The sequence below is a fragment of the Staurois parvus genome, unplaced genomic scaffold (assembly GCF_062004578.1).
Source record: "Staurois parvus isolate SC_StPar_1 unplaced genomic scaffold, SC_StPar_1.0 ptg000130l, whole genome shotgun sequence".
In the NCBI taxonomy this organism is placed as follows: Eukaryota; Metazoa; Chordata; class Amphibia; order Anura; family Ranidae; genus Staurois; species Staurois parvus.
This window is the reverse complement of record NW_028317926.1, coordinates 4,588,737-4,609,938: the sequence shown is the minus strand read 5'-3', so window position 1 is coordinate 4,609,938 and position 21,202 is coordinate 4,588,737. Positions and strand designations below refer to the sequence as shown.

Here is a 21,202-nt window from a genome sequence, read left to right as displayed (position 1 = left end):
GTTGGCAAATGTGACTTTGTAGCTAGCATGGGCAAGGCAAGAGAGAGCCAAGCAACTAGCATTTTCAGAAAGAGGTCAGCAGTGACATTGTCCACAGGGTTCATTTATATAACATTTTTATTTGAGAAGTGTAATAAAGTTGAAATGGCTGTCTACGTTATCCGTTTACATTTCTAAAGACAGACATGTTTGACATTTGTGCTCTTTTTACTATAAAATCAATGGAATTTCCTCAGATTTTCCAAATTGTTTTTAGATTAGCCTCATAACGATGCATACATTTTCAAGGCAGATGTGTTAGGATCATAGGTCTTTCAAACTTTAACATTTTCAGTTTTGTGACATTAGGTATAGAAACACTAAGTTACACAAGTTAAGTGTATCATTCCCCATTCTGCAGACAGGTATAGGTATAGGTGTGGAATATACATATGCTGCCTCTTGAAACGTGTCAGTTTTCCTTTTAACTGTCCTCTTCTCTGGCACTTTTAACAGAGAAACAACTAAGAAAGATAGCTAATCTGCAGATGGTACGGTCAGCTCCAAACCAGCAAGAACGAGTGGTCAGTGGCTTTTGTGGGTTTCAGATTATACATATGCAGCCTATAGCGTGTCTGTTATTATACTTACTGTATGTACTATACTAGCTTTCAGCAAAGGACATGATGGTTTCTCCATGCCAGCCTTTCTCAACCTTTTTAACACTTAGGAACTCTTGAAATTTACTTTCCTTTCTCAAAGAACCTCTATCAATAGTTACTTTATCTACAGCCCACTGATTATTGGCTTGGGGTCAGATGGAAGAATGCTCTTTATTTTTGAGATCAGTGGAAGGAGTCCCTCCTTACAGATAGCTCAAAAAAGATCATTTGTCAGTAGTTGCTAATCTGAGAGATAGAAAGTACTCTTTGCTCAAGGAACCCCTTGCAACCTCTGGAGGAACCATACAGTTCCTCACACCCCTGTTTGAGAAAGTTAGCTCTATACTATGTGTAGTATTACTAGCTAGCTGACAAATATACATATTGTATGTATTTGTAGCTGATGGTATAGTTGCCAGTGTCTACTTTAAATAACCACTAATATAAACAAGCTGGTGATATTTAGATGGAGAAGCTACTGGTTTCTTCAACATGGCTTTTGGAATACATGGCATACTCCTCCACACTTACACTTCTTTGTTTTCTCCAAGAGCTACAGCTTTTTACAGTTTTAGTTATGTAAGTTTTAAATGTCGTCCCCATGTATGCATATATTAATGGGTTGAGGCAGCAGTGGAGTAAGGCCATGCTCCTTGTCACTTGCATCATTAAGTCAATGGTTCTGCTGGTCTCAAAAAAAGATCATTTGTCAGTAGTTGCTAATCTGAGAGACAGAAATTGCACTTTGCTCAAGGATCCCCTTGCAACCTCTGGAAGAACCATACAGTTCCTCACACCCCTGTTTGAGAGAGTCAGCTCTATACTATGTGTAGCATTACTAGTTAGCTGACAAATATACATATTGTATGTATTTGTAGCTGATGCTATAGTTGCCAGTGTCTATTTTAAATAATCACTAATATAAACAAGCTGGTGATATTTAGATGGAGAAGCTACTGGTTTCTTCCACATGGCTTTCAGAATACATGGTATACTCCTCCACACTTTCAGTTCTTTGTTTTCTCCAAGAGCTAAATCTTTTTACAGTTTTAGTTATGTAAGTTTTAAATGTAGTCCCCATGTATGCATATAGTAATGGGTTGAGGCAGCAGTGAAATAAGGCCATGCTCCCCGTCACTTGCATCATTAAGTCAATGGTTCTGCTGGTCTCACATCTTGTAATCAGTCCATATATGATATCCAAGGCTCTCCATAATTTGGTTACATTGTATGGAAACTGGGTGATCAGAAAGACTCCTACTACTGTCAGCAATACCTTGAGGGACCTTGACCTTTTAATGTTTGGAGTCTTTAGAAGAACCTTGGCCATTGCCGTGTAGCAAAACAACATGATTAAAAAAGGTATTACAAAACAGAAGACAATCTCCAGGATTTGAATTAAGGCTGTAACTTCCTTTACAGAATCTTTTGGATATATTGGAAGACATGCATGTTTGCCATTGTGCTCCTTCACTTCACTGAAATATAAATCAGTGATGCTCAGCATCAGGGAAGTGGTCCAAACAAAAATACAGATTGCCCAGCATCGTTTTTTGAAATTCTGTTGGCTTGATGCTTTGGTCACTGCAAAGAATCTGTCCAAGCTAATGCAAGCCAGGAATTGCATTCCTGAGCTGAAGTTTATAGTATACAAAGCTGCAGTTATCTTGCACATTGCGTTTCCCAATTTCCACCCAATTGATGCATCCACAGCCCAGAAAGGAAGGGTGAAAAGCAGCAACAGATCTGCCACTGCTAGATTCAATAGATACACATCAGTCTTGGTCCTCATCTTTTTATAGTAGGCATATATGGCAACTACTAATGAATTCCCAGCAACTCCAAGAATAAATGCCACTGAATAGAAAACTGGGAGGAATACTTCAGCAAACCTCCGGATGTCATGCTTTACACAGAGTTCTTCATAATGTTCATAATCAAAAGTTGTGTCTTTGTAGTCCTCATAGTTTTCTGTTGTTGTCATTAGTGTTGTATTATTCTGTTCCTTCATTCTGCAGTTTCTGAAAGGAAAAAATGGTTTATTAGAGTGAAGTGATCATACAAGTACAATTCCTACACAAAACAGAATACTCCTATACAGGGGCGGACTGACAACTCATGGGGCCCCCGGGCAATAGGGGATCATGGGGCCCCTGTGTCCTTGCCCAAACTCAAAAAAGCCTATGAAAAAGGTACCAGGGGCATCTCATGGGGCCCCCTACTGACCCCGGGACCTTGGGCAGTGCCCGAGTTTCCAAATGGTCAGTCCGCCGCTGCTCCTATAGTTCTAAGCTATAATTTAAGGCAAAAGACTGTCAGATGTAGTCCCAGAAGGAGTTCTAGTATTAGACATAACACCTGACATTTCATCATTGTTGCAGAATTCAATCACCAAAAAATAACCTTGCCCCTTTCCTACATGGTGTTGTAGTTGGTAAAAGAGCTTTAGAGCCAATTTAAACATTGAAGTGGAACTTCACCCATGAAAACTTGATAAAAAATAATGTTATGTAGCAAAAAACATACATTTCATAATAACAATTAAGTTACCAAAATGAGTGTGTGCTGTAAATAGTCTTCAGCATTGTTCCGGTTTCTCCTTCAGTTTTCCTGAAGCCCAGAGCCACTGAGCAGCATTAAGCCTTTAGGCCCCCAGCAGATCAGCCTCTACATTTTCAGCACAGTGCCTATAAATTAAGAGCAACTGTGCATGTGCCAGGGTGAAATAGTGTATTACTGGATTTTAAACAGTATAGGCACTTATACAGTATTTAACCCCTTCCTGCTGAGCGTACACAAATATGCGGTCACTGTTAGACTAGGCTTCTATCCATGGGGCCTCCTATTTATGTATCTGTCTTTGTGCTGGGAGCGTGCCGCATTCCGCAATCCCAGGGACTGGGGTTTCACTTAGAGCCCCGGGTCCCATACTAGCGATCGGGACCCAGAAATTCCGATTCTAAGTCACCTGATCACTGTGATAGCCTCTGATTGGCTATCACAGTGATCAGTCACTGTGAAGCCCACCCCTATGTTTTATTCTCTGAATGTAGGAGAGAGATACATTGTATCTCTCTATCCCCTAAGAGAGGAAAAAAAGTGTGTAATAATAATAATTTAAAAAAAAAAAATACAAGGTTTGATCTAGGTCAGTGCCAAGGTTAGTGTTTGGGTCAAGGTTAGGGCTAAAGACCAGGGTCAAAGGTCAGAGTAATTTTTTTTTCTTTTAAACTAGTATCAGTGTAGGTGTGTTTTTTAGGTAGGATTAAAAAAAAAAAATGAAATGCGCACTATTGTTTCTGGGCTGTACTACAGGTACAAACAACAACTAACATACACGTATTGTTGCAATCGTCAGGAACAGGATAATTTATTCTGGGTTCTTCTTTGGTGGTAGGTTATGGTAGTAGCAGGAAATATAGAGCTTAATTTTAAAAAAAATTTATTTTTGTTTTATCATTTTGGGCCAGTTTTCCTTTGATAAAAAAAATCAGGAGATATTCATTACCATTTACCACCAACTGAAAGCCTAATTTGTCCTGAAAAAAAACAAGGTATAATCCACCTGGCTGCACAAAGTAGTTGTGATGATATATACGGTTTTACTGACACATGTCATAGTTGCAAAATTGTGCTTAGGCATTACCATTTGTTTTGCCCTTAGACACAAAGGAGTTAATGCTTTACATAGCTATACCTGCAAAAGGAGCCAGCCTGAAGTTATCTAGAACATCAATTTTTGACTAAAGTTCCATTTAAAGAGTAGGTGTATGGACTGTCCTTCCTGTCCCATGAGAAATGACCAATCAGATTTGACCCAGAAAGTTGTTTTAGTTCCATACATCCATTTAGTTATTACTACATGTGAGTTATACAGATTTTGGGGCTAACTGGATTCAATCAAGATTTCACTTTAAATTAACCTCAGAAGATGCAATATTCATGTGTTTCAGTGATTAAAGGAATGAATGGGAAACCTTAGCTGTATGTGTCCCTTGAATGAACTACTTGTTGGAAAGCCTAACTTTCTACATTTTTATGGCAAGACTGTAACTATTGGTTTTTCTAACATGGAACTCCTTGCATAATTGGATATACTTTTGGTATAGATCTTGTAGGTATATTAAGCATGAATTAATTTTTACTGCACTCTGGGCTGCCCATCACAATATCAATGCACTTAGTGTGAATAGGTAATTCTAACTTTCAGATCATGTTTTAGGCTGCACTTATACTTATGGTTTAACAAAGAACTTGGTGCCATTCTGCAACATCAGACTGCCCCCCTTACTTGAATCCTGCATCATTCTCTGTATTTTTTAATTCAGTGTGACTGTCAGTGGCTTCCACCAAACAGCCATGTCATCCACTCACAGATCCTGCAAAAACTGCAAATCCTATCTGCCACTGTCTCTGCATTCCATGGTCCGTTGATTATTTTCTACACCTCCATAACTGAAGGTCTGTACCTCTTTACAGATCAGGGACTGGAGGAATAGTCTGCAGGAGCCTGTGCATTGCACCCTGCACATTTCTTTTTTCCATATGGGTACATTTATTGTTCCTGACCAAGCCTTTTTTTGCTATTCGGCGCTTGCACTAGTGGTATAACCACTCAAAGTCCAGTGATGTACCAGTCCTTGTTGGGTGTATATGCTATGTTCTGTTTTTTTTTTTTATGCAGTCTGTGGGCTCAATGAAAAAAAGAGAAGAAATCTCTGCCAGTGTGTGGTATGCCCACGATTAGAATATACCGCCCTGCATCCACCCATTTCTAATGGTGGGCACACATGAAATATGCCAAAAAATATTCTAAAATATATATGCTGAAGTATAGGCGCCATCCACCCACTAGACACCCTAGGCCCCCATGCTTTGGCATATATGCTCTTTTTTTAACTACAGATGAAAAATTTCACCTAACAGCACTGCACACACCTACTTATGTATATTCTGAGAGCAAGACCCTGTTGCTGTCAGAATAAACAAGTCGGTGCTGCAGCTGAATAACATCCTCACTTCTCAAACAGGCTTTTCCCCCCTTTCTAAGATGGGTATTTACAAGCTGTTGGGGGAAGCCCCAGCAATTAGGTCGTGCGGTGCCACATGCGCCAATTCCAAGATTGTACAAATGTCTACATCATGGAAAGCTTGAATAAAAATTGTTCACGTATAAGTGGTATCCCATATGGAAAAAGGTGACACCAAATCCCAAACTATCTTGCCACTGCTCCCCATGTAGTCTGGGCATCCGGGGGGCTTCACGTGACTATCTTTTCCCTTGTAAATCCGAAACTTATATGTATAGCCTGTTGCCCTCTCACAGGTCTTATACATCTTGACCCCATATCTGGCACGCTTGTTGGGGATAAATTGTTTGAATGCAAGGGTGCCAGAAAAATTAATGAGAGACTCATCAACGTATGTGTTTTGCTGGGGAGTATAGACTTTTGCAAATTTTTTGTCAAGGTGGTTTATGAGGGGCCAAATTTTGTGGAGCTGGTCAAATTCAGGGTCACACCAAGGACGACAGAGTGTGTTGTCATTGAAATGCATAAAAAACATTATACTCTCATATCTATGCCTGGCCATGGCAGCAGAGAACATGGGCATGTGATGAATCGGGTTTGTGGACCAATACCACCGCAATTCATTTTTTTTTTAGTAATGCCCATGTTGGGGGTTAGGCCCCAAAAAAACTTTAAATTCGGAAACTGTAATGGGTTTCCATGTGAATGGTCTGGCAAGGTTTGAATTTGAAAATTTGAAAACTGTTGTGCATATAAATTGCTTTGATCCACAATCAATGCATACAGATCTTCAGCAGAAAAACAGCTCCAAAGAATCAAGGGGAGTATTTAAATTTGCTGTTTCCACCTGAATTCTGGGTTGGGCAATGCATGATGGAAGTACGGGTGCTGCAGAATTTGTGGGCTACCAATCGGGATTTGCAAGCACATTCAGAAGGATACTAGGGGATCTATGGGCCTGTGTGTGAATTCTTGGTGGCTGCGGGTCACTACTTGTGCTCGCCACCTCACCAGCTTGTACTGCACTTATGGGTTTCGCCACGTCACCAAGTGATACTGCAGTGCTGGTATGTGAAAGAGCAGGATGTACTAGGCTGCTGGTGCTTTCCAGTTCACCAAAAGGTAGAGCAGCACTAGTACTGGCACTCTGCTGCATATGAGAGTCATCATGCGATTGTAACATCTCAGCAACCTGAGAACAGTGTTAGGTACCTGATCTTAGCAGGGACCTCTACTCCATCGTCTGAGCTATCTGTCAGGGTGCTGCTGCTGTCTACAGGATCGTATTCTGAGGCTGATTGTGTCAGTGAGTCTTCTCCTTCGCTCTCACCTGACATGCTCAGAATCCTGTAGAGTACCTTTCCATTGACATTTTGGCCACTAAATTTATAGGTACCTAGTGCGACTCACGGGAAAAAGAGCGCCTGGCTGTCAGACTGCTTGAACTGCTACAAAAAAAATCAAGAGATCAGGCCTGATTCTGCATACACTGTGGTTTTGTGTGCAGTGTATCAAGTGACAGTGACCTACTGACACTGCACTTGCTGGGGGAGAGGGGGGGTAAGCGTAGGAGCTAAAAGCAGGGCTGATCCCGCTAACGCTGCGTTTTTGGGGACACTATACTATGTGAACGCTGGTATAGTGCTGATCTGATCAAAGATATTGATCTGTTCAGACACTATACTAACAATGGAGGTTTATTGGGTATATGAGCGTGTTCCTGGCAAGCAAGGGGTTAAATGTGATTACTAGTGTACTGATGGGCAATCTGATGCTATCTGGGAGGGGTGTGAAAAACATGGGAGAGTGAATAATGCCTATATATGTGATTTTGCTCATCCGTGCCGCCCTGTAGCAGTATTTCTGCTATTGGGCGGTCGGGAAGCTGTTAACACTCACGGGGGGGATGATCAGTTTTTATTAATTTATGCAAAACCTTTATCCCAAAAGGAAAACAAGATACTGTTGCTGTAATTGCTTAACAAGTCTTAGCTGGAGTTCAGCTCCATCAAGTCCATCTAAATCTGCTAGTTTAATGCTACCCGTTCCCCAGACTGACAATGCTGCTGTCCATAAGTGTCTCTGTTGCTCCCCTAGCCTTAACATTTACAGCCAGTTCACAATACATGCAGTCCATTGCGTTTTTTTCTGCATCAAAAACGCATGGAAAGCAGGTTTTATGGATTCCAATGGCATAGTTCACACCAATGCAGTCATCAGGGCGTTCCCGTTGCAGAAAAAAAATTAAAACATGCTGCATTTTGTCCTGCACTGGACTGTAGGGAATGTGGTAAAACACATCAAAAGCACACCTGAATGCATCAAAAATTCACTGGACCCCAGTACAGTGAAAAAAAACAGGAAAAAAGAAGCATCTGGAATGCATCCAGAAACACATCAAAAACGAACTGGAACGCAACAAAAATGCATTAAAAACGCTCATGCAGAAAGTGATCTGGAGTGCATTTTTTTGGTATAAACTAGCCCTTAGGTGTTCTCTGCATCCCATTGCAGTCAGTTCCAATGATGTCAGCTGGGATGTGATGGCTGCATGGGCACATCATCTGCTGCCAATCTGACAAACCACATGGGTGTGGATCCCTGAATGCACACTGTGTGAATTTGGGGACACACCCGCACAAACCCACACTTACACAGATGTCAAATTGGGAGCAGCAACTGCATCTCAATTAAAGTGGAACTTCACTCTCTCAAACAATAGCAACTATTTTTAATTCTAGCATTAGTAAATAGATAGGAAGGTGTGTTTATCATATTTACTTGTTTTAAATTTCTTTTTTTACATTTCTTAAGTTACTTTCTGGTTTCTTGCCTAGGCAAATGTCATACATCCCTGGAGCCTTCAGAAGGGGTGGAGGGGTTTTCTTAGCTAAGCACACCCTTCTGCTTGCATGCCTGAGCTAAGAGCAGGTGGATGGAATTATCTGCCCTTACTCAAGATGGCCACGACCAGAAATGTTGGGGGCTAAAAGTGATATATCAGCAAAATAAAACATGGACACATGGATGGATTTGAATATTAAAAATGGGTTCAACCATCGCGGAATATCCCCCCGGCGGAATTCTTTCGATACCTTCAATTGCGACACTGGCTGCTTTCGTTGCGGAGCACTTCTGCTTTCCCGTACCAGAAATCTGCCTTTGAACAGCTTTGCCAACAGCGTCCAGGCGCTCCGGGCCTTATATCCCTTCTTTATGCAGCTCTGAACAGACGCTCGTCGCATACTTCTCTTTCATATGTTGTTCAGTGGGAGCGCGATCTGGGAGTGGCTGTGGATCCGGAGGACTGGAATAGGGCTTGGTCATTCATAGCTAAATGCTCATTTAATACAACCTCACTGGAGGCAGCCTATAAGGTATTATTTCGGTGGTATTGGGTTCCGGCTCGGTTGGCCCGGGCTAACCCTGCCTGTAGTGATCAATGTTTTCGGGGTTGTGGCCATCGTGGAGATGTCTTGCACATCTGGTGGTCATGCCCGAGACTGTTTTGTTTTTTGTCTCGTGTGTTTGGCCTCCTTTTCACCTTCACCTTTCACCATCTCTCCATACGCCGGGATGCCCGGTATGTCTTGCTTCATTGCCCCATACCGGGCCTCTTGGCTCACCAGCAGAAGTTGTCTTCTTATTTGTTTTTATCGGCTACTAGAACAATTGCCCAGGCCTGGAAGAGTCCGTTTGTCCCTCTTCAGGGGGTGCGGGATCGTATGACTACTATGATGCTCAACGAGCAGATGTTGGGTATCTGCAACGACTCCCACCGTAAATTTTTGAAAATATGGGAGCCGTGGTTGCAATATGCCTTTCCCACACTCCCCCCGGCTAGCCTGGGGATGTAATGGCGTTCGATACTGGCTCTTGGACCCCTGCTTTTTGCCCCCCCCCCTTTTTTTTTTTTTCCCCCTTTCCCTCTCTCTCTGTTTTTGGTGTGACTGGACAGCTGCCTTTAGTTGTTAGAGTCAGTTGCATTAATGTTTTGTACCTTATGTGCCATTGATAGCCCCTGCGTGGGCGTACCTTTTGCCCTGTTGGCGTTAGAGCACTGTTTTCCTTTTATTTTGCTTTTTTTTTTTTTCTGTGCAATTGATAGCCCCTGTATGGGCGAGTTTTATTGCCTCTGTTTTATAATGTTTACAAATTAATAAAAACCATTGGAATATAAAAACGGGTTCAACCACATTTTTGGATTGTGGTGCACAGATACAGCGTAGTTCCGCTTTAACATCAATGTCTGCATGGGGATGCGTTGAACCCCTCTGTGTGGGGAAGCATGGCCCTCCACAGGTGTATGCTTTAGTAGCCTTAAGCTGCAATAAAAAATAAAAAAATTTTGGGTTGGGGGGTTATACCAATTTAACTGTAGTGTCAGTGGTGCTCTGGTGGACTGTCTCTATAGGAGTATAAAAAAGTTCAGTGTGACTGAGACATCAGAATTGGTAGTCGGGGAGATAGACATTCTTAAGCCTAGGTTCACATTTGTGCGGTGCGGTAAATCCCATGTAATTTGCACAGAAACCACACCGCATTCCTGTGCAAATCACATGCGATTTGTGTGTGGTGCAATTGGAGCCATACATTTTGTATGGCTCTAATTGCTCCGCACTCCCACCAAAAATGTGCTGGACCCTTTTTTGGTCCGCACTAGAATAGGATCGTATGGGTATTCACACCTACGCGATCCGATTCTGCACATCGCACCGCATTTGGCGGACTGCTTTCGGGGTGTTGTTAACTTAATACACACACCTGCAGCAGTTCGCATGAACGGGGTGTGATTCCGATGTGGTGCGGAATTCGCACTGTAAATGCTACAAATTATGCACCGCATCAGTGTGAACCAGGGCTTAAACAGTAAACAAATGACAGATCCTTTTATTTAATTACTATAGCATCTGCTATTATACTTAAGGCTCCATGTACACGGGACACATCTGAACGATGGAAACTGACTGCTGGAAAACGTAGGTTAAAAAACATGTGTTTAGCCACGTTTGCATGCCGCGTTTAGAAGCAATTTTTTAATATAACCTCGGGAGACCTTCCAAAATGCCCAGAATGCACTGAAAAACAGTAAAAAATTAACTATTTCAGACATTTTGAGAGAAATATAGAGAAAAGAAGCAGAGAGAGCAGTATTTGTTGAGATTAGCTGTCTTTGTTTTTTTGTGGTGTTTGGATGTGTTCCAGCTCATTTCTGTGCAGAAATTATTGCAGCAGTGTCTAACATATTTTCTTTCATGCGAAACCTCAAAGTATGGTGTACCAGGTCCATTTGAGTAATGGGAAAACGCTTTGCATGCATTTTTCATGATGAAAAAAGGCTCTGGACAGCATCTGGAAATGGAAGAGTTAAAAAAATTTCCAAACGCTTATAAACACGGTTATCCACATTTACAAGCATTTGACATTTGAAACGCTGATAAAATCTACTGCTGAACGCAAGTTTAATGTGTTCAAAAAAACGACTGTAAACTCAACTGCCTGTAAACAACATAGTGTACATGGACACATAGTAAAACATTAGGGAGAGTTCAGGGGCTGCTGGAAAAAAATGCAGAAAAGCTCCTAAATGTGAGTTTATCAGCTGCAGTGTACATGGAGCCTTAAGGTTTTACATTGTATACAGTGGGCTTATTAGTGTCTACATTGCTTTGTTCTTTGTCTTCAGGCATGAAAGCTGCATGCTGCACAGCATAGTGCGTATTTTAGAAAGCACTATATATAAGTGTTGAGCACATCAAGCTCACAATCTTTCAGTTTAATAGTCAGTGTGCCTCTTATTCAAAAAGGAAAGGGAAAAAAATATTCAAGTGATGTCATGTTGGCACATCTCCTGAATACACAAACACTTGATTCTATATGTTCAACGTTTACTCCCTAAATTCTTTTTTTTTTTTTTTCATTTTGTAGCCTTTACTACAGAGGAGTGTATTTTCAAAGAATGACCTTCATAAAAAATAATGATTTTGCCAACAAATAAATCCTGATCACTAGGAATTCATTTATAAACTATCAGTCCTCATGCACACTAGACATTTTGATAACACTGCTAACGTTAGCTGTGTAAAGTCACGTTAAAAATGTGAGTTTTTCAGCTTTTTTAGTGTTTTTGCATTAGCGTTTAGCGGCGTTTTTACGCGTTTGTGTTTTTAGCCTTTTTCTAATCAAAATAAAAAAATGGGGGGAGTAAAAAAAAGTAAAAAAATGCCGGTTTGCGGCCTTTTGCCATTTTTTTCAGCATTAGAGCGTTTTTACAGCTAAACAATTCCTCTAGAAACCCACTAGTCCTGGGTTTTTTTTCCAGCCAAAAAAGTCCCAGCCAAAAAACGTTGATTACAGTCTGTGTGCAGGGACACAGGATAACATGCTGGGGGGTTTACTAGCTGTAGGAAAAAAAAAAAAAGCCAAAAACAGCAGCTGTAAAAACGTCAAGTGTGCTTGAGGACTATATGTTTTGTGACTGATAATTTAAATGCATTATTTCTTTATATGTATATGTGAAGTCTTAGGGCTTATTCGGACATTCAGCTGGTGGATCACTTTTCAGAGGGCATTTGACAGGCAGTGAGGAGGTAAAATATTTCTACCTTACCACCTTATTTAACCACTTCTCACCCCTATTACATCATATGGTGTTTCAGTGGTTATACTAGGATGATGCCTGCAGCTAAAGGCATCATCCCGGTATCAAAAATTTTGGCTGGCAATGCTGAAAAATTAAAAATGTATCCTAGCTGCTAATTAGCTGCTGGATCGCTTTTACATGCGGAGGGATGGGATCCCCCTCCCACCGCCTTCCTGGGATCTCCTGTTCCAGATGGGAGCCCGAGATTGACACTGGTGGTATCGCCAGTTTACCATAGTGGTGACCGAGGACCGGAACATCCACAATCATCTCTATGGTATAAGAAATCAGAAGTAACAAGTATTTTGTCACTTCCTGTTTCACCAGGATGTAAATAAGGCATTACTGGCTTGTGAAAGCATCTGCTCAAACTGATCTTGGTTTGATCAGATGCTCTTAAGGCCAGAGAAGACATCTGGGGTCTAATAGATGCCAAATGTCTCAATAAAGAGGACCTAAATAGCCTACACCTCAGTGACTCTGGATCATGTGACCTCTATATCTTGTTAGAGGATGACAGGTGCAAAAGATTATCTTGCTGGGGCACTGCATATGACTAATGCAGGCCATAGACGGGTTGAAAATCGGCCAATTTTTCAGCTGAAAAAAAAATCGGCCGATTTTCGCACAGTTAGTGGGTTTATTGGTTGGCCGTTTTTAGGGGTTTTGGCACTTTTCTTTTATTGGTAAAGTTGGAAAAAAAACAGCCGATTTTGCTGATCTGCCTATTTTTCCCAGCAATGATGGGCAAATCGGCCGATCGTTTTACCGATTAAAAAATCTGTACATAAACCATGACCTGCAAGAAGAAGAAAAAGAAGAAGAAAAAGAAGAATTACAGTCCACTATTATATTTTATATGAAAAGTATTGCGATTGCAACAATGTATCTATTTGTATCCGAATTAAAGCATCTGTATGTGAAATGAATACAAATGGATACATTGTTGCAACTGCAACACTTTTTCATGTCAAATAATATAGCGGAGCTCTCTGCAAGGAATAGAAGTAATTAAATGCCGGCCGTAGACGGGACGAAAATTGGCCGATTTTTTTTTTTTTTAATTGGTGGTAACGTCGGCCTATTGAATGACCGATTTTTATTTATTTATTTTTTTAAACGGACGGCTTTCGACCTGTCTATGGCCTGCATTACATATGCATATTCACATTTGCACGCAAGCACGGGGGGGGCAGGGATGCTTTACATTTTTTTATTAATTTTATTGGGGGGGGCAGGGATGCTTTACATTTTTAAATTCATTTTATCATTTTTTTTGTTACTTTTTTTTACACTGTTCCTTTATTTATTTTTTTTATTCACTTTTATTGCTATCGCAAGGGATGGACAACGTCCCATGTGATAGCTGGAGCAGTGACAGGTCCTCTTTATTGATAATGGAATTCATAGGGCACTCTGCAACGGTATGACCTCAAGGAAAAAAGGATCTTGGGCATCCAGTGGAGGGAAGGGAGACCGGATGACATGGGAGCACACTGTGCACTGGAGCAGCTCTTCAAGAGTGGAAGCAGACCCTAGTAAAGTAAATAACAAGGAAGGCGCCTCTAAGTGCAGTATGTAGCAGTTTATTGCGTAGTAAAGGTTAAAAGCACTTACAAGATAGCAGTCAGATAAAAGCTCATCAGGTATAATGCCAGAGAGACACACTGAGCCGACCAGCGGTAGTGAGTGTGGGCATTATACCTGGTTCTAATCAATCAAATGTATTTTTAACTCAAAAACATACCTAACATTGCTCTCACCCTCCTCCCAATAACCAGATTGCTTTGCTGTGATCTGACTTCCTGTTAGAGTGTGGCTACACTCATTCTCCATGATCCCACTGTATGTAGGAACGTAGCCACCCTCTCTTGCTTGCTCCTGGCTAGGGACTATGGAATAAGGATCTTTTAGGGTGCATAGAGCAGTGCACATGTTCGCAACTTACCTGCGGTACTTGTTTGGGGGGGAATAGGAGAGGTTTGGTAGCTTACAAGGAGGCAGAAAAACACAGTAAGACAGCATTTAATGAAAAATACTGTAGATTACAGGGGTATTAAGTAGTTGATGTTTTTGGATTATATTTGGATAATAAGGATACAGGCAGCACGGTAGCTAAATGGTTAGCACTTCTGCCTGGCAGTACTAGGGTTGCTGGTTTGAATCTCAACCACAGCACCACCTGCCTGGAGTTCGCATGGTCTCCCCGTGCCTGCGTGGGTTTCTTCCAGGTATTCCGGTTTCCTCCCACACTCTGTGTATTTATGTTTTGTGCTGCCCTAGGCATCACAAAAATCGCCGCTCCCCTTCCCAGTGCACCCCCACTGTCTCTAGTGCACCAACGTTTGCTGGACAGAACTTAGTGGTCAGCCACATCTTTCTGTGCAGGTGTCAGTTAGTGGTATGAGTAGAGAGAAGGTGTCAGTTAGTGGTATGAGCAGAGAGAAGGTGTCAGTTAGTGGTATGAGCAGCGAGAAGGTTTCATTAGTGGTATGAGTGGTGAGAAGGTGTCAATTACTGGTCGGCCACTTCTTTCTGTGAAGGTGTCAGTTAGTGGTATGAGCAGGGAGAAGGTGTCAGTTAGTGGTATGAATGGCGAGAAGGTGTCAGTTAGTGGTATGAGTGGCGAGAAGGTGCCAGTTAGTGGTATGAGTGGTGAGAAGGTGTCATTAGTGGTATGAGCGGCAAGAAGGTGTCATTAGTGGTATGAGCGGCGAGAATGTGCCAGTTAGTGGTATGAGCAGAGAGAAGGTGTCATTAGTGGTATGAGCGGCGAGAAGGTGTCAGTTAGTGGATTGAGCGGCAAGAAGGTGTCAGTTAGTGGTATGAGTGGCGTGAAGGTGCCAGTTAGTGGTATGAGCAGTGAGAAGGTGTCATTAGTGGTATGAGTGGCTAGAAGGTGTCAGTTAGTGGTCGGCCACTTCTTTCTGTGAAGGTGTCAGTTAGTGGTATGAGCAGCGAGAAGGTGTCAGTTAGTGGTATGAGCGGCGAGAAGGTGTCAGTTAGTGGTATGAGCGGTGTGAAGGTGTCAGTTAGTGGTATGAGTTTCGAGAAGGTGCCAGTTAGTGGTATGAGCAGCGAGAAGGTGTCATTAGTGGTATGAGCGGCGAGAATGTGCCAGTTAGTGGTATGAGCAGCGAGAAGGTGTCATTAGTGGTATGAGCAGCGAGAAGGTGTCATTAGTGGTATGAGCGTCGAGAAGGTGTCATTAGTGGTATGAGCGTCGAGAAGGTGTCATTAGTGGTATGAGCGTCGAGAAGGTGTCATTAGTGGTATGAGCGGCGAGAAGGTGTCAGTTAGTGGTATGAGTGGCGTGAAGGTGCCAGTTAGTGGTATGAGCGGCGAGAAAGTGTCATTAGTGGTATGAGCAGTGAAAAGGTGTCATTAGTGGTATGAGCAGTGAAAAGGTGTCATTAGTGGTATGAGCGGTGTGAAGGTGTCAGTTAGTGGTATGAGTCAGTCACCTGGCAGGCTCTGGTCAGTCTCTGTCAGCTCCCCCCCCACAATAGTATACATGGTATACACAGCAATAGGATGGAGATCACTCACCAGGCTTGGCAGAGGGGCGGAGACCAAGGGGAGAGCCATGTACTGCCGGCAAGTATAGTCCTCACAGCCTCATTTCCCTTCCATCTCTGTGACAGAGATCCCTGCCTCCCCTGGACACTGCCATCCTCTGGGATCATCTCCCAGCCCTGGCTCCCCACCACCATCCACTGCGGAGAGCTCCGACCCTCAGAGCAGCATACAACCTGGCCAGGCGCACTGCATACTTGGAGTTGTAGTCCTTCCCCCGCATAGCCTGCCGTGATTGTAGTTCGCTCCTGTGGAGGCGGTAGGTCGGAGGCGGGGAAAGGACTACAACTCCCAGCATGCAGTGCGCCCAGCCAGGCTGTAGGCTGCTCTGGTTGGAGCTCCTGGAGCTCTCTGCAGTGGATGGTGATGGGGAACTAGGGCTGAGAGATGATCCTAGAAGACGGCAGTGTCCAGGGGAGGCCTGATACTCCCACTCCTCACTGTATTCTTCTGCTGTAGTGACATCACTGACGTCCCTTCTTCTGAGGCGCGGCGCCGCCCCCCTGAAGAGTGCCGCCCTAGGCAAGCGCCTTGTTTGCCTCGCGGCAAATATGCCCATGCCCACACTCCAAAGACATGCCGGTAGATTAATTGGCTCCTGCCTAAATTGGCCCTAGTCTGTGTATATATGAATGTGAATTAGGGACCTTAGATTGTACACCCCTTGAGGGTTAGGGACTGATGTGAATGTACAATATATATGTAAAGCACTGCATAAATTGATGACACTATAGAAATACCCAAAATAAATAAATAAAATAAATATTGTCACTTTAAGTATTATGGGCTAATTTAATACAGAATCACTCTCCACAAGATATAGCATTAGCAATTGGAATGCATCTTTTACCTGAAGTGACTGTAATACAGAGACATGAAGGCTTCATTCATACGGCCGTAAAAAAAAACACGCATTAGTGTTCCGGATCTGAACACTGCATTGTTTTTAATGGGGCCATTCACAAAGGTGTGTAAACGTGATCTGATTTCAGATCCGTAACAAAAAATCCAAAAATCTGCGTCTAAGAACATGTGTTTTATGCGGTTATGCATATAAACGCATGTATACGCATTTGTACACGCATAGATTATGTCTAAACAAAGAAGAAAAATACATTATCGTTATGTACTCTTAGGATTCATGTACACGTGACACTTCTGAACGATGGAAACTGACTGCCGGAAAACGTAGGTTAAAAAACGCCTGTTTAGCCACGTTTGCATTTAGAAGCGTTTTTTAAAGATTACCTCAGGAGACCTTCCAAAATGCTCAGAATGCACTGAAAAACAGTAAAAATTAACTATTTCATACATTTAGAGAGAAATAGAGAGAGCAGAAGCAGAGAGAGCAGTATTTGTTGAGATTAGCTGTGTTTTTTTTTTTTTTGTGGTGTTTGGATGTGTTCCAGCTCATTTTTGTGCAGAAATTATTGCAGCAGTGTCTAACCTATTTTCTTTCATGCAAAACCTCAAAGTATACTGTACCAGGTCCATCTGAGTACCAGGAAAACGCTTTGCATGTATTTTTCATGATGAAAAAAGACTCTGGACAGCATCTGGAAATGGAAGAGTTAGAAAACAATTTCCAAACACTTATAAACGCTGTTAGTCGCATTTACAAGCATTTGGCATTTGAAACGCTGATAAAATCTTCTGAATGCAAGTTTGGTGCGTTCAAAAAAATTACTGTAAACTCAACTGCCTGTAAACGAAGATGTGTACATGGACACATAGGAAAACATTAGGGAGAGTTCGGGGCTGCTGAAGAAAACCGCAGAAAAGCTCCTAAACGTGCGTTTATCAGCTGCAGTGTACATTGAGCCATACGCATCTTGACACATCTATACGCAAGTATTTTACTGAGGCGCTTTTCTCCTAGAAAACACATGTAATAAAATGAGTAAAAATGTTTACAGACATGTGAATGAAGCTTTCATTGGTCGCTATAGATTACTGCCCTTGTGTTGCTTTTTGTACTATTGCATTAAACCTGCACTACACAAATATATCATCCATCTACAATAATCCTTACAATTGAATCTTATTTTTGTACAGAAAAAACAAAGTAAATGCAACATATTTCATAGTCGGGACTGTGAAAGCTAAAACAAGTTTAAAATGCAGGAAACTGAAAGTACAAGAAACTTTTTAATCTGCAAAACATTAAGAGTGAAATGTTGCAGAACAGCCACTCACCTCTGGAAGAAGGTCCACTTGCTATTTAGTATTGTGTATACTTACAGAACGATGGCAGAATATTTAAAAGGCTAGACAAGTCCCATCCCATGTTGTCACCCAGCCAGTACTCCTCCCTTTATTCTGTTGAAATTCAGATAACACTCATTCACTGCTGGTGTTCCTGGAGAATGCAGTTCCAGGAAACGGATAGACGAGTAGAGGGCAGGCACAATTTACTATAGCTTTAACATGTGGGATAGCTGGTCTCAGTTTCTTTTGGAATTGTTCTAGGAAAGTTCCTTATTGGCTTACAGTTTAGACATTATTTTTTTTTCAGTGTAGAAAAGCCTAGACACAGTTTATGAAATCTAAAAAAATCTTTAGCATGTTAATGTCAATTTAAATAGTTTCCAGTCTTTTTTATGGAAAGAATATCTGGTTTTCCTGCCATAAATGTCATTGTTCAGGCATTTCCTATTATGGAGTGACACATCTGTCGGTTGTGCTCCTGTATTGTCACCCTGTCACATGCACCCCTGATGGAAGCTGCAAGTGACCGTGCCAGCACCCACTGCACAGACATGTTCTGCCTTTGCTACCATTGTGAAGCCAGTCCAGAGCAATGAGGAGCAACCAGTACTGCACAGGAATTGGCTGAAATAGCCTGCAGGAGATGAGCAGCACTGCGATGAAAGGTGAAAACAATATTTAAAAAAAATGCATGATGGATATCACTTAACCACTTCACGTCCGGACACTTGCACCCCCTTCCAGTCCAGGCCAATCTTCAGCTTTCAGTGCTATCACACTTTAAATGATCATGATGGTCATGCAACGCTGTACCCAAAGGAAATTTATATAATTTGTTTTCACACAAATAATGCTTTCTTTTTGTGCTATTTGATCACCACTGAGTTTTTTTATTATGTGTTATATAAACGAAAAAAGACCAAACTTTGTTGAAAAAAAATAAATATATATATATATATATATATATATATATACAGTTTGGAACAGAAGTATTTGAACACCCTGCGATTTTGCAAGTTCTCCCATTTAGAAATCATGGAGGGGTCTGAAATTCACATTGTAGATGCATTCCCACTCTGAAAGACAGAATTAAAAAAAAAAAAAATTCAGGAAATCACATTGTATGATTTTTAAAGAATCTATTTGTCTTGCACTGCTGAACATAAGTATTTGAACACCTAAGAAACAGCAAGAATTCTGGCTCTCAAAGACCTGTTACTGTGCCTTTAAAAAGGCCACCTCTACTCCACTCATTAATCTAACTTAGTAGCACCTGTCTGAGCTCTTTAAAGACACCTCTCCACCCCACAGTCAGTCAGACACCAACTACTACCATGTGCAAGACCAAAGAGCTGTCAAAAGACACCAGAGACAAAATTGTGGTCCTCCACAAGGCTGGAAAGGGCTACGGGGCAATTGCCAAGCAGCTTGGTGAAAATAGATCAACTGTTGGAGCAATTGTTAGAAAATGGAAGAGGCTAAAGATGACTGTCAGTCTCCCTCGAACTGGGGCTCCATGCAAGATCTCACCTTGTGGGGTATCACTGATGATAAGAAAGGTGAGGAATCAGCCCAGAACTACAAGGGAGGAGCTGGTCAATGACATGAAGAGAGCTGGGACCACAGTTTCAAAGGTCACTGTCGGTAGAACACTACGCCGTCATGGTTTCAAATCAAGCATTGCACGGAAGGTTCCCCTGCTCAAGTCATCACATGTCCAGGCCCATCTGAAGTTTGCCAATGACCATCTGGATGATCCAGAGGAGGCATGGGAGAAAGTCATGTGGTCAGAAGAGACCAAAGTAGAACTTTTTGGTCTAAACATCACTCGTCGTGTTTGGAGGAAAAAGAAGGATGAGTTGCATCCCAAGAACACCATCTCTACTGTGAAGCATGGGAGTGGTAACATCATGCTTTGGGGGTACTTTTCTGCGAAGGGGACAGGACGACTGCACTGTTTTAAGGAGAGGATGAATGGGGCCATTTATTGTGAGATTTTGAGCACCAACCTCTTTCCCTCAGTCAGAGCATTGAAGATGGGTCGTGGCTGGATCTTCCAACATGACAACGACCCGAAGCACACAGCCAGGATAACCAAGGAGTGGCTCTGTAAGAAGCATATCAAGGTTCTGGAGTGGCCTAGCCAGTCTCCAGACCTAAATCCAATAGAACATCTTTGGAGGGAGCTGAAACTCCGTGTTGCTCAGCGACAGCCCCAAAACCTGACAGATCTAGAGGAGGTCTGTGTGGAGGAGTGGGCCAAAATCCCTGTTGCAGTGTGTGCAAACCTGGTCAAGAACTACAGGAAACGTTTGACCTCTGTAATTGCAAACAAAGGCTTCTGTACCAAATATTAACACTGATTTTCTCAGGTGTTCAAATACTTATGTTCAGCTGTGCAAGACAAGTAAATTCTTTAAAAATCATACAATGTGATTTCCAGAATATTTTTTTTAAATTCTGTCTCTCAGAGTGGGAATCCACCTACAATGTGAATTTCAGACCCCTCCATGATTTCTAAGTGGGAGAACTCGCAAAATCGCAGGGTGTTCAAATACTTCTGTTCCTCACTGAATATATAGAAGGGATTTTTTCTAAGCAAAAGTGTGTTACATGTTGAGAAACAACTCTCTTCAAGAGCTCCAGTAGCTGAAGAATTTTTAGAATCCAATACGCTACAAGATATCTCAGAAGCTTGATTCCTTGCTATGCTCTGGGGGTCCTCCCTATGGCCCCTACATCTACTATGTCACTGTGAATATCCAGCTATCCCTTATGGTACCTGTGTAAGCATCCTACGTGGCAAACATACAAAGCCACAAGCACTCAATCAACTAGAAAAGGTGAAAAACATTTTACAAAAAACAAAAATCCCTCAAAATTCAATCCTGCTAGCCAAGAAAAGAAATCAGGCAGCTATAGAAGTCTCCATTTATATGCATTTAAAAATACTGTATGTATTTTGTTACATTATCCAGTGGATTAAATTAATCCCTGACGTACATCAACAGGTCTGATTTGGAAATAGCAAACCATAAAACATTTATACATTTACTATATACTTAACTAAACAAAACATAAAAGGAGTTGTCATGTACACTTAA

At 41.8% G+C, this 21,202-nt stretch overlaps 2 protein-coding genes across 3 annotated transcripts in view; one reads left to right on the top strand and one right to left on the bottom strand.

Annotated features, from left to right (window-relative positions):
- ACAD11 (acyl-CoA dehydrogenase family member 11) overlaps window positions 1–21,202 on the top strand; it is a 155,051-nt gene that overhangs the window by 76,768 nt on the left and 57,081 nt on the right. The gene's annotated exons all lie outside the window — the stretch shown is intronic.
- On the bottom strand, window positions 100–18,195 carry ACKR4 (atypical chemokine receptor 4). 2 transcript variants are annotated; one of them, XM_089672532.1, is made up of 2 exons: window positions 18,087–18,195; window positions 100–2,662 (listed from the first exon to the last, which is right to left on the bottom strand). In XM_089672532.1, exon 2 carries the CDS (start codon window positions 2,650–2,652, stop codon window positions 1,582–1,584), a length of 1,071 nt encoding a protein of 356 aa, XP_089528658.1. In that variant the 5' UTR covers window positions 2,653–2,662; window positions 18,087–18,195; the 3' UTR covers window positions 100–1,581. The 2 variants fall into 2 exon arrangements, with proteins under 2 accessions (XP_089528658.1, XP_089528659.1); XM_089672533.1 differs by lacking the exon at window positions 18,087–18,195 and adding an exon at window positions 8,767–9,326.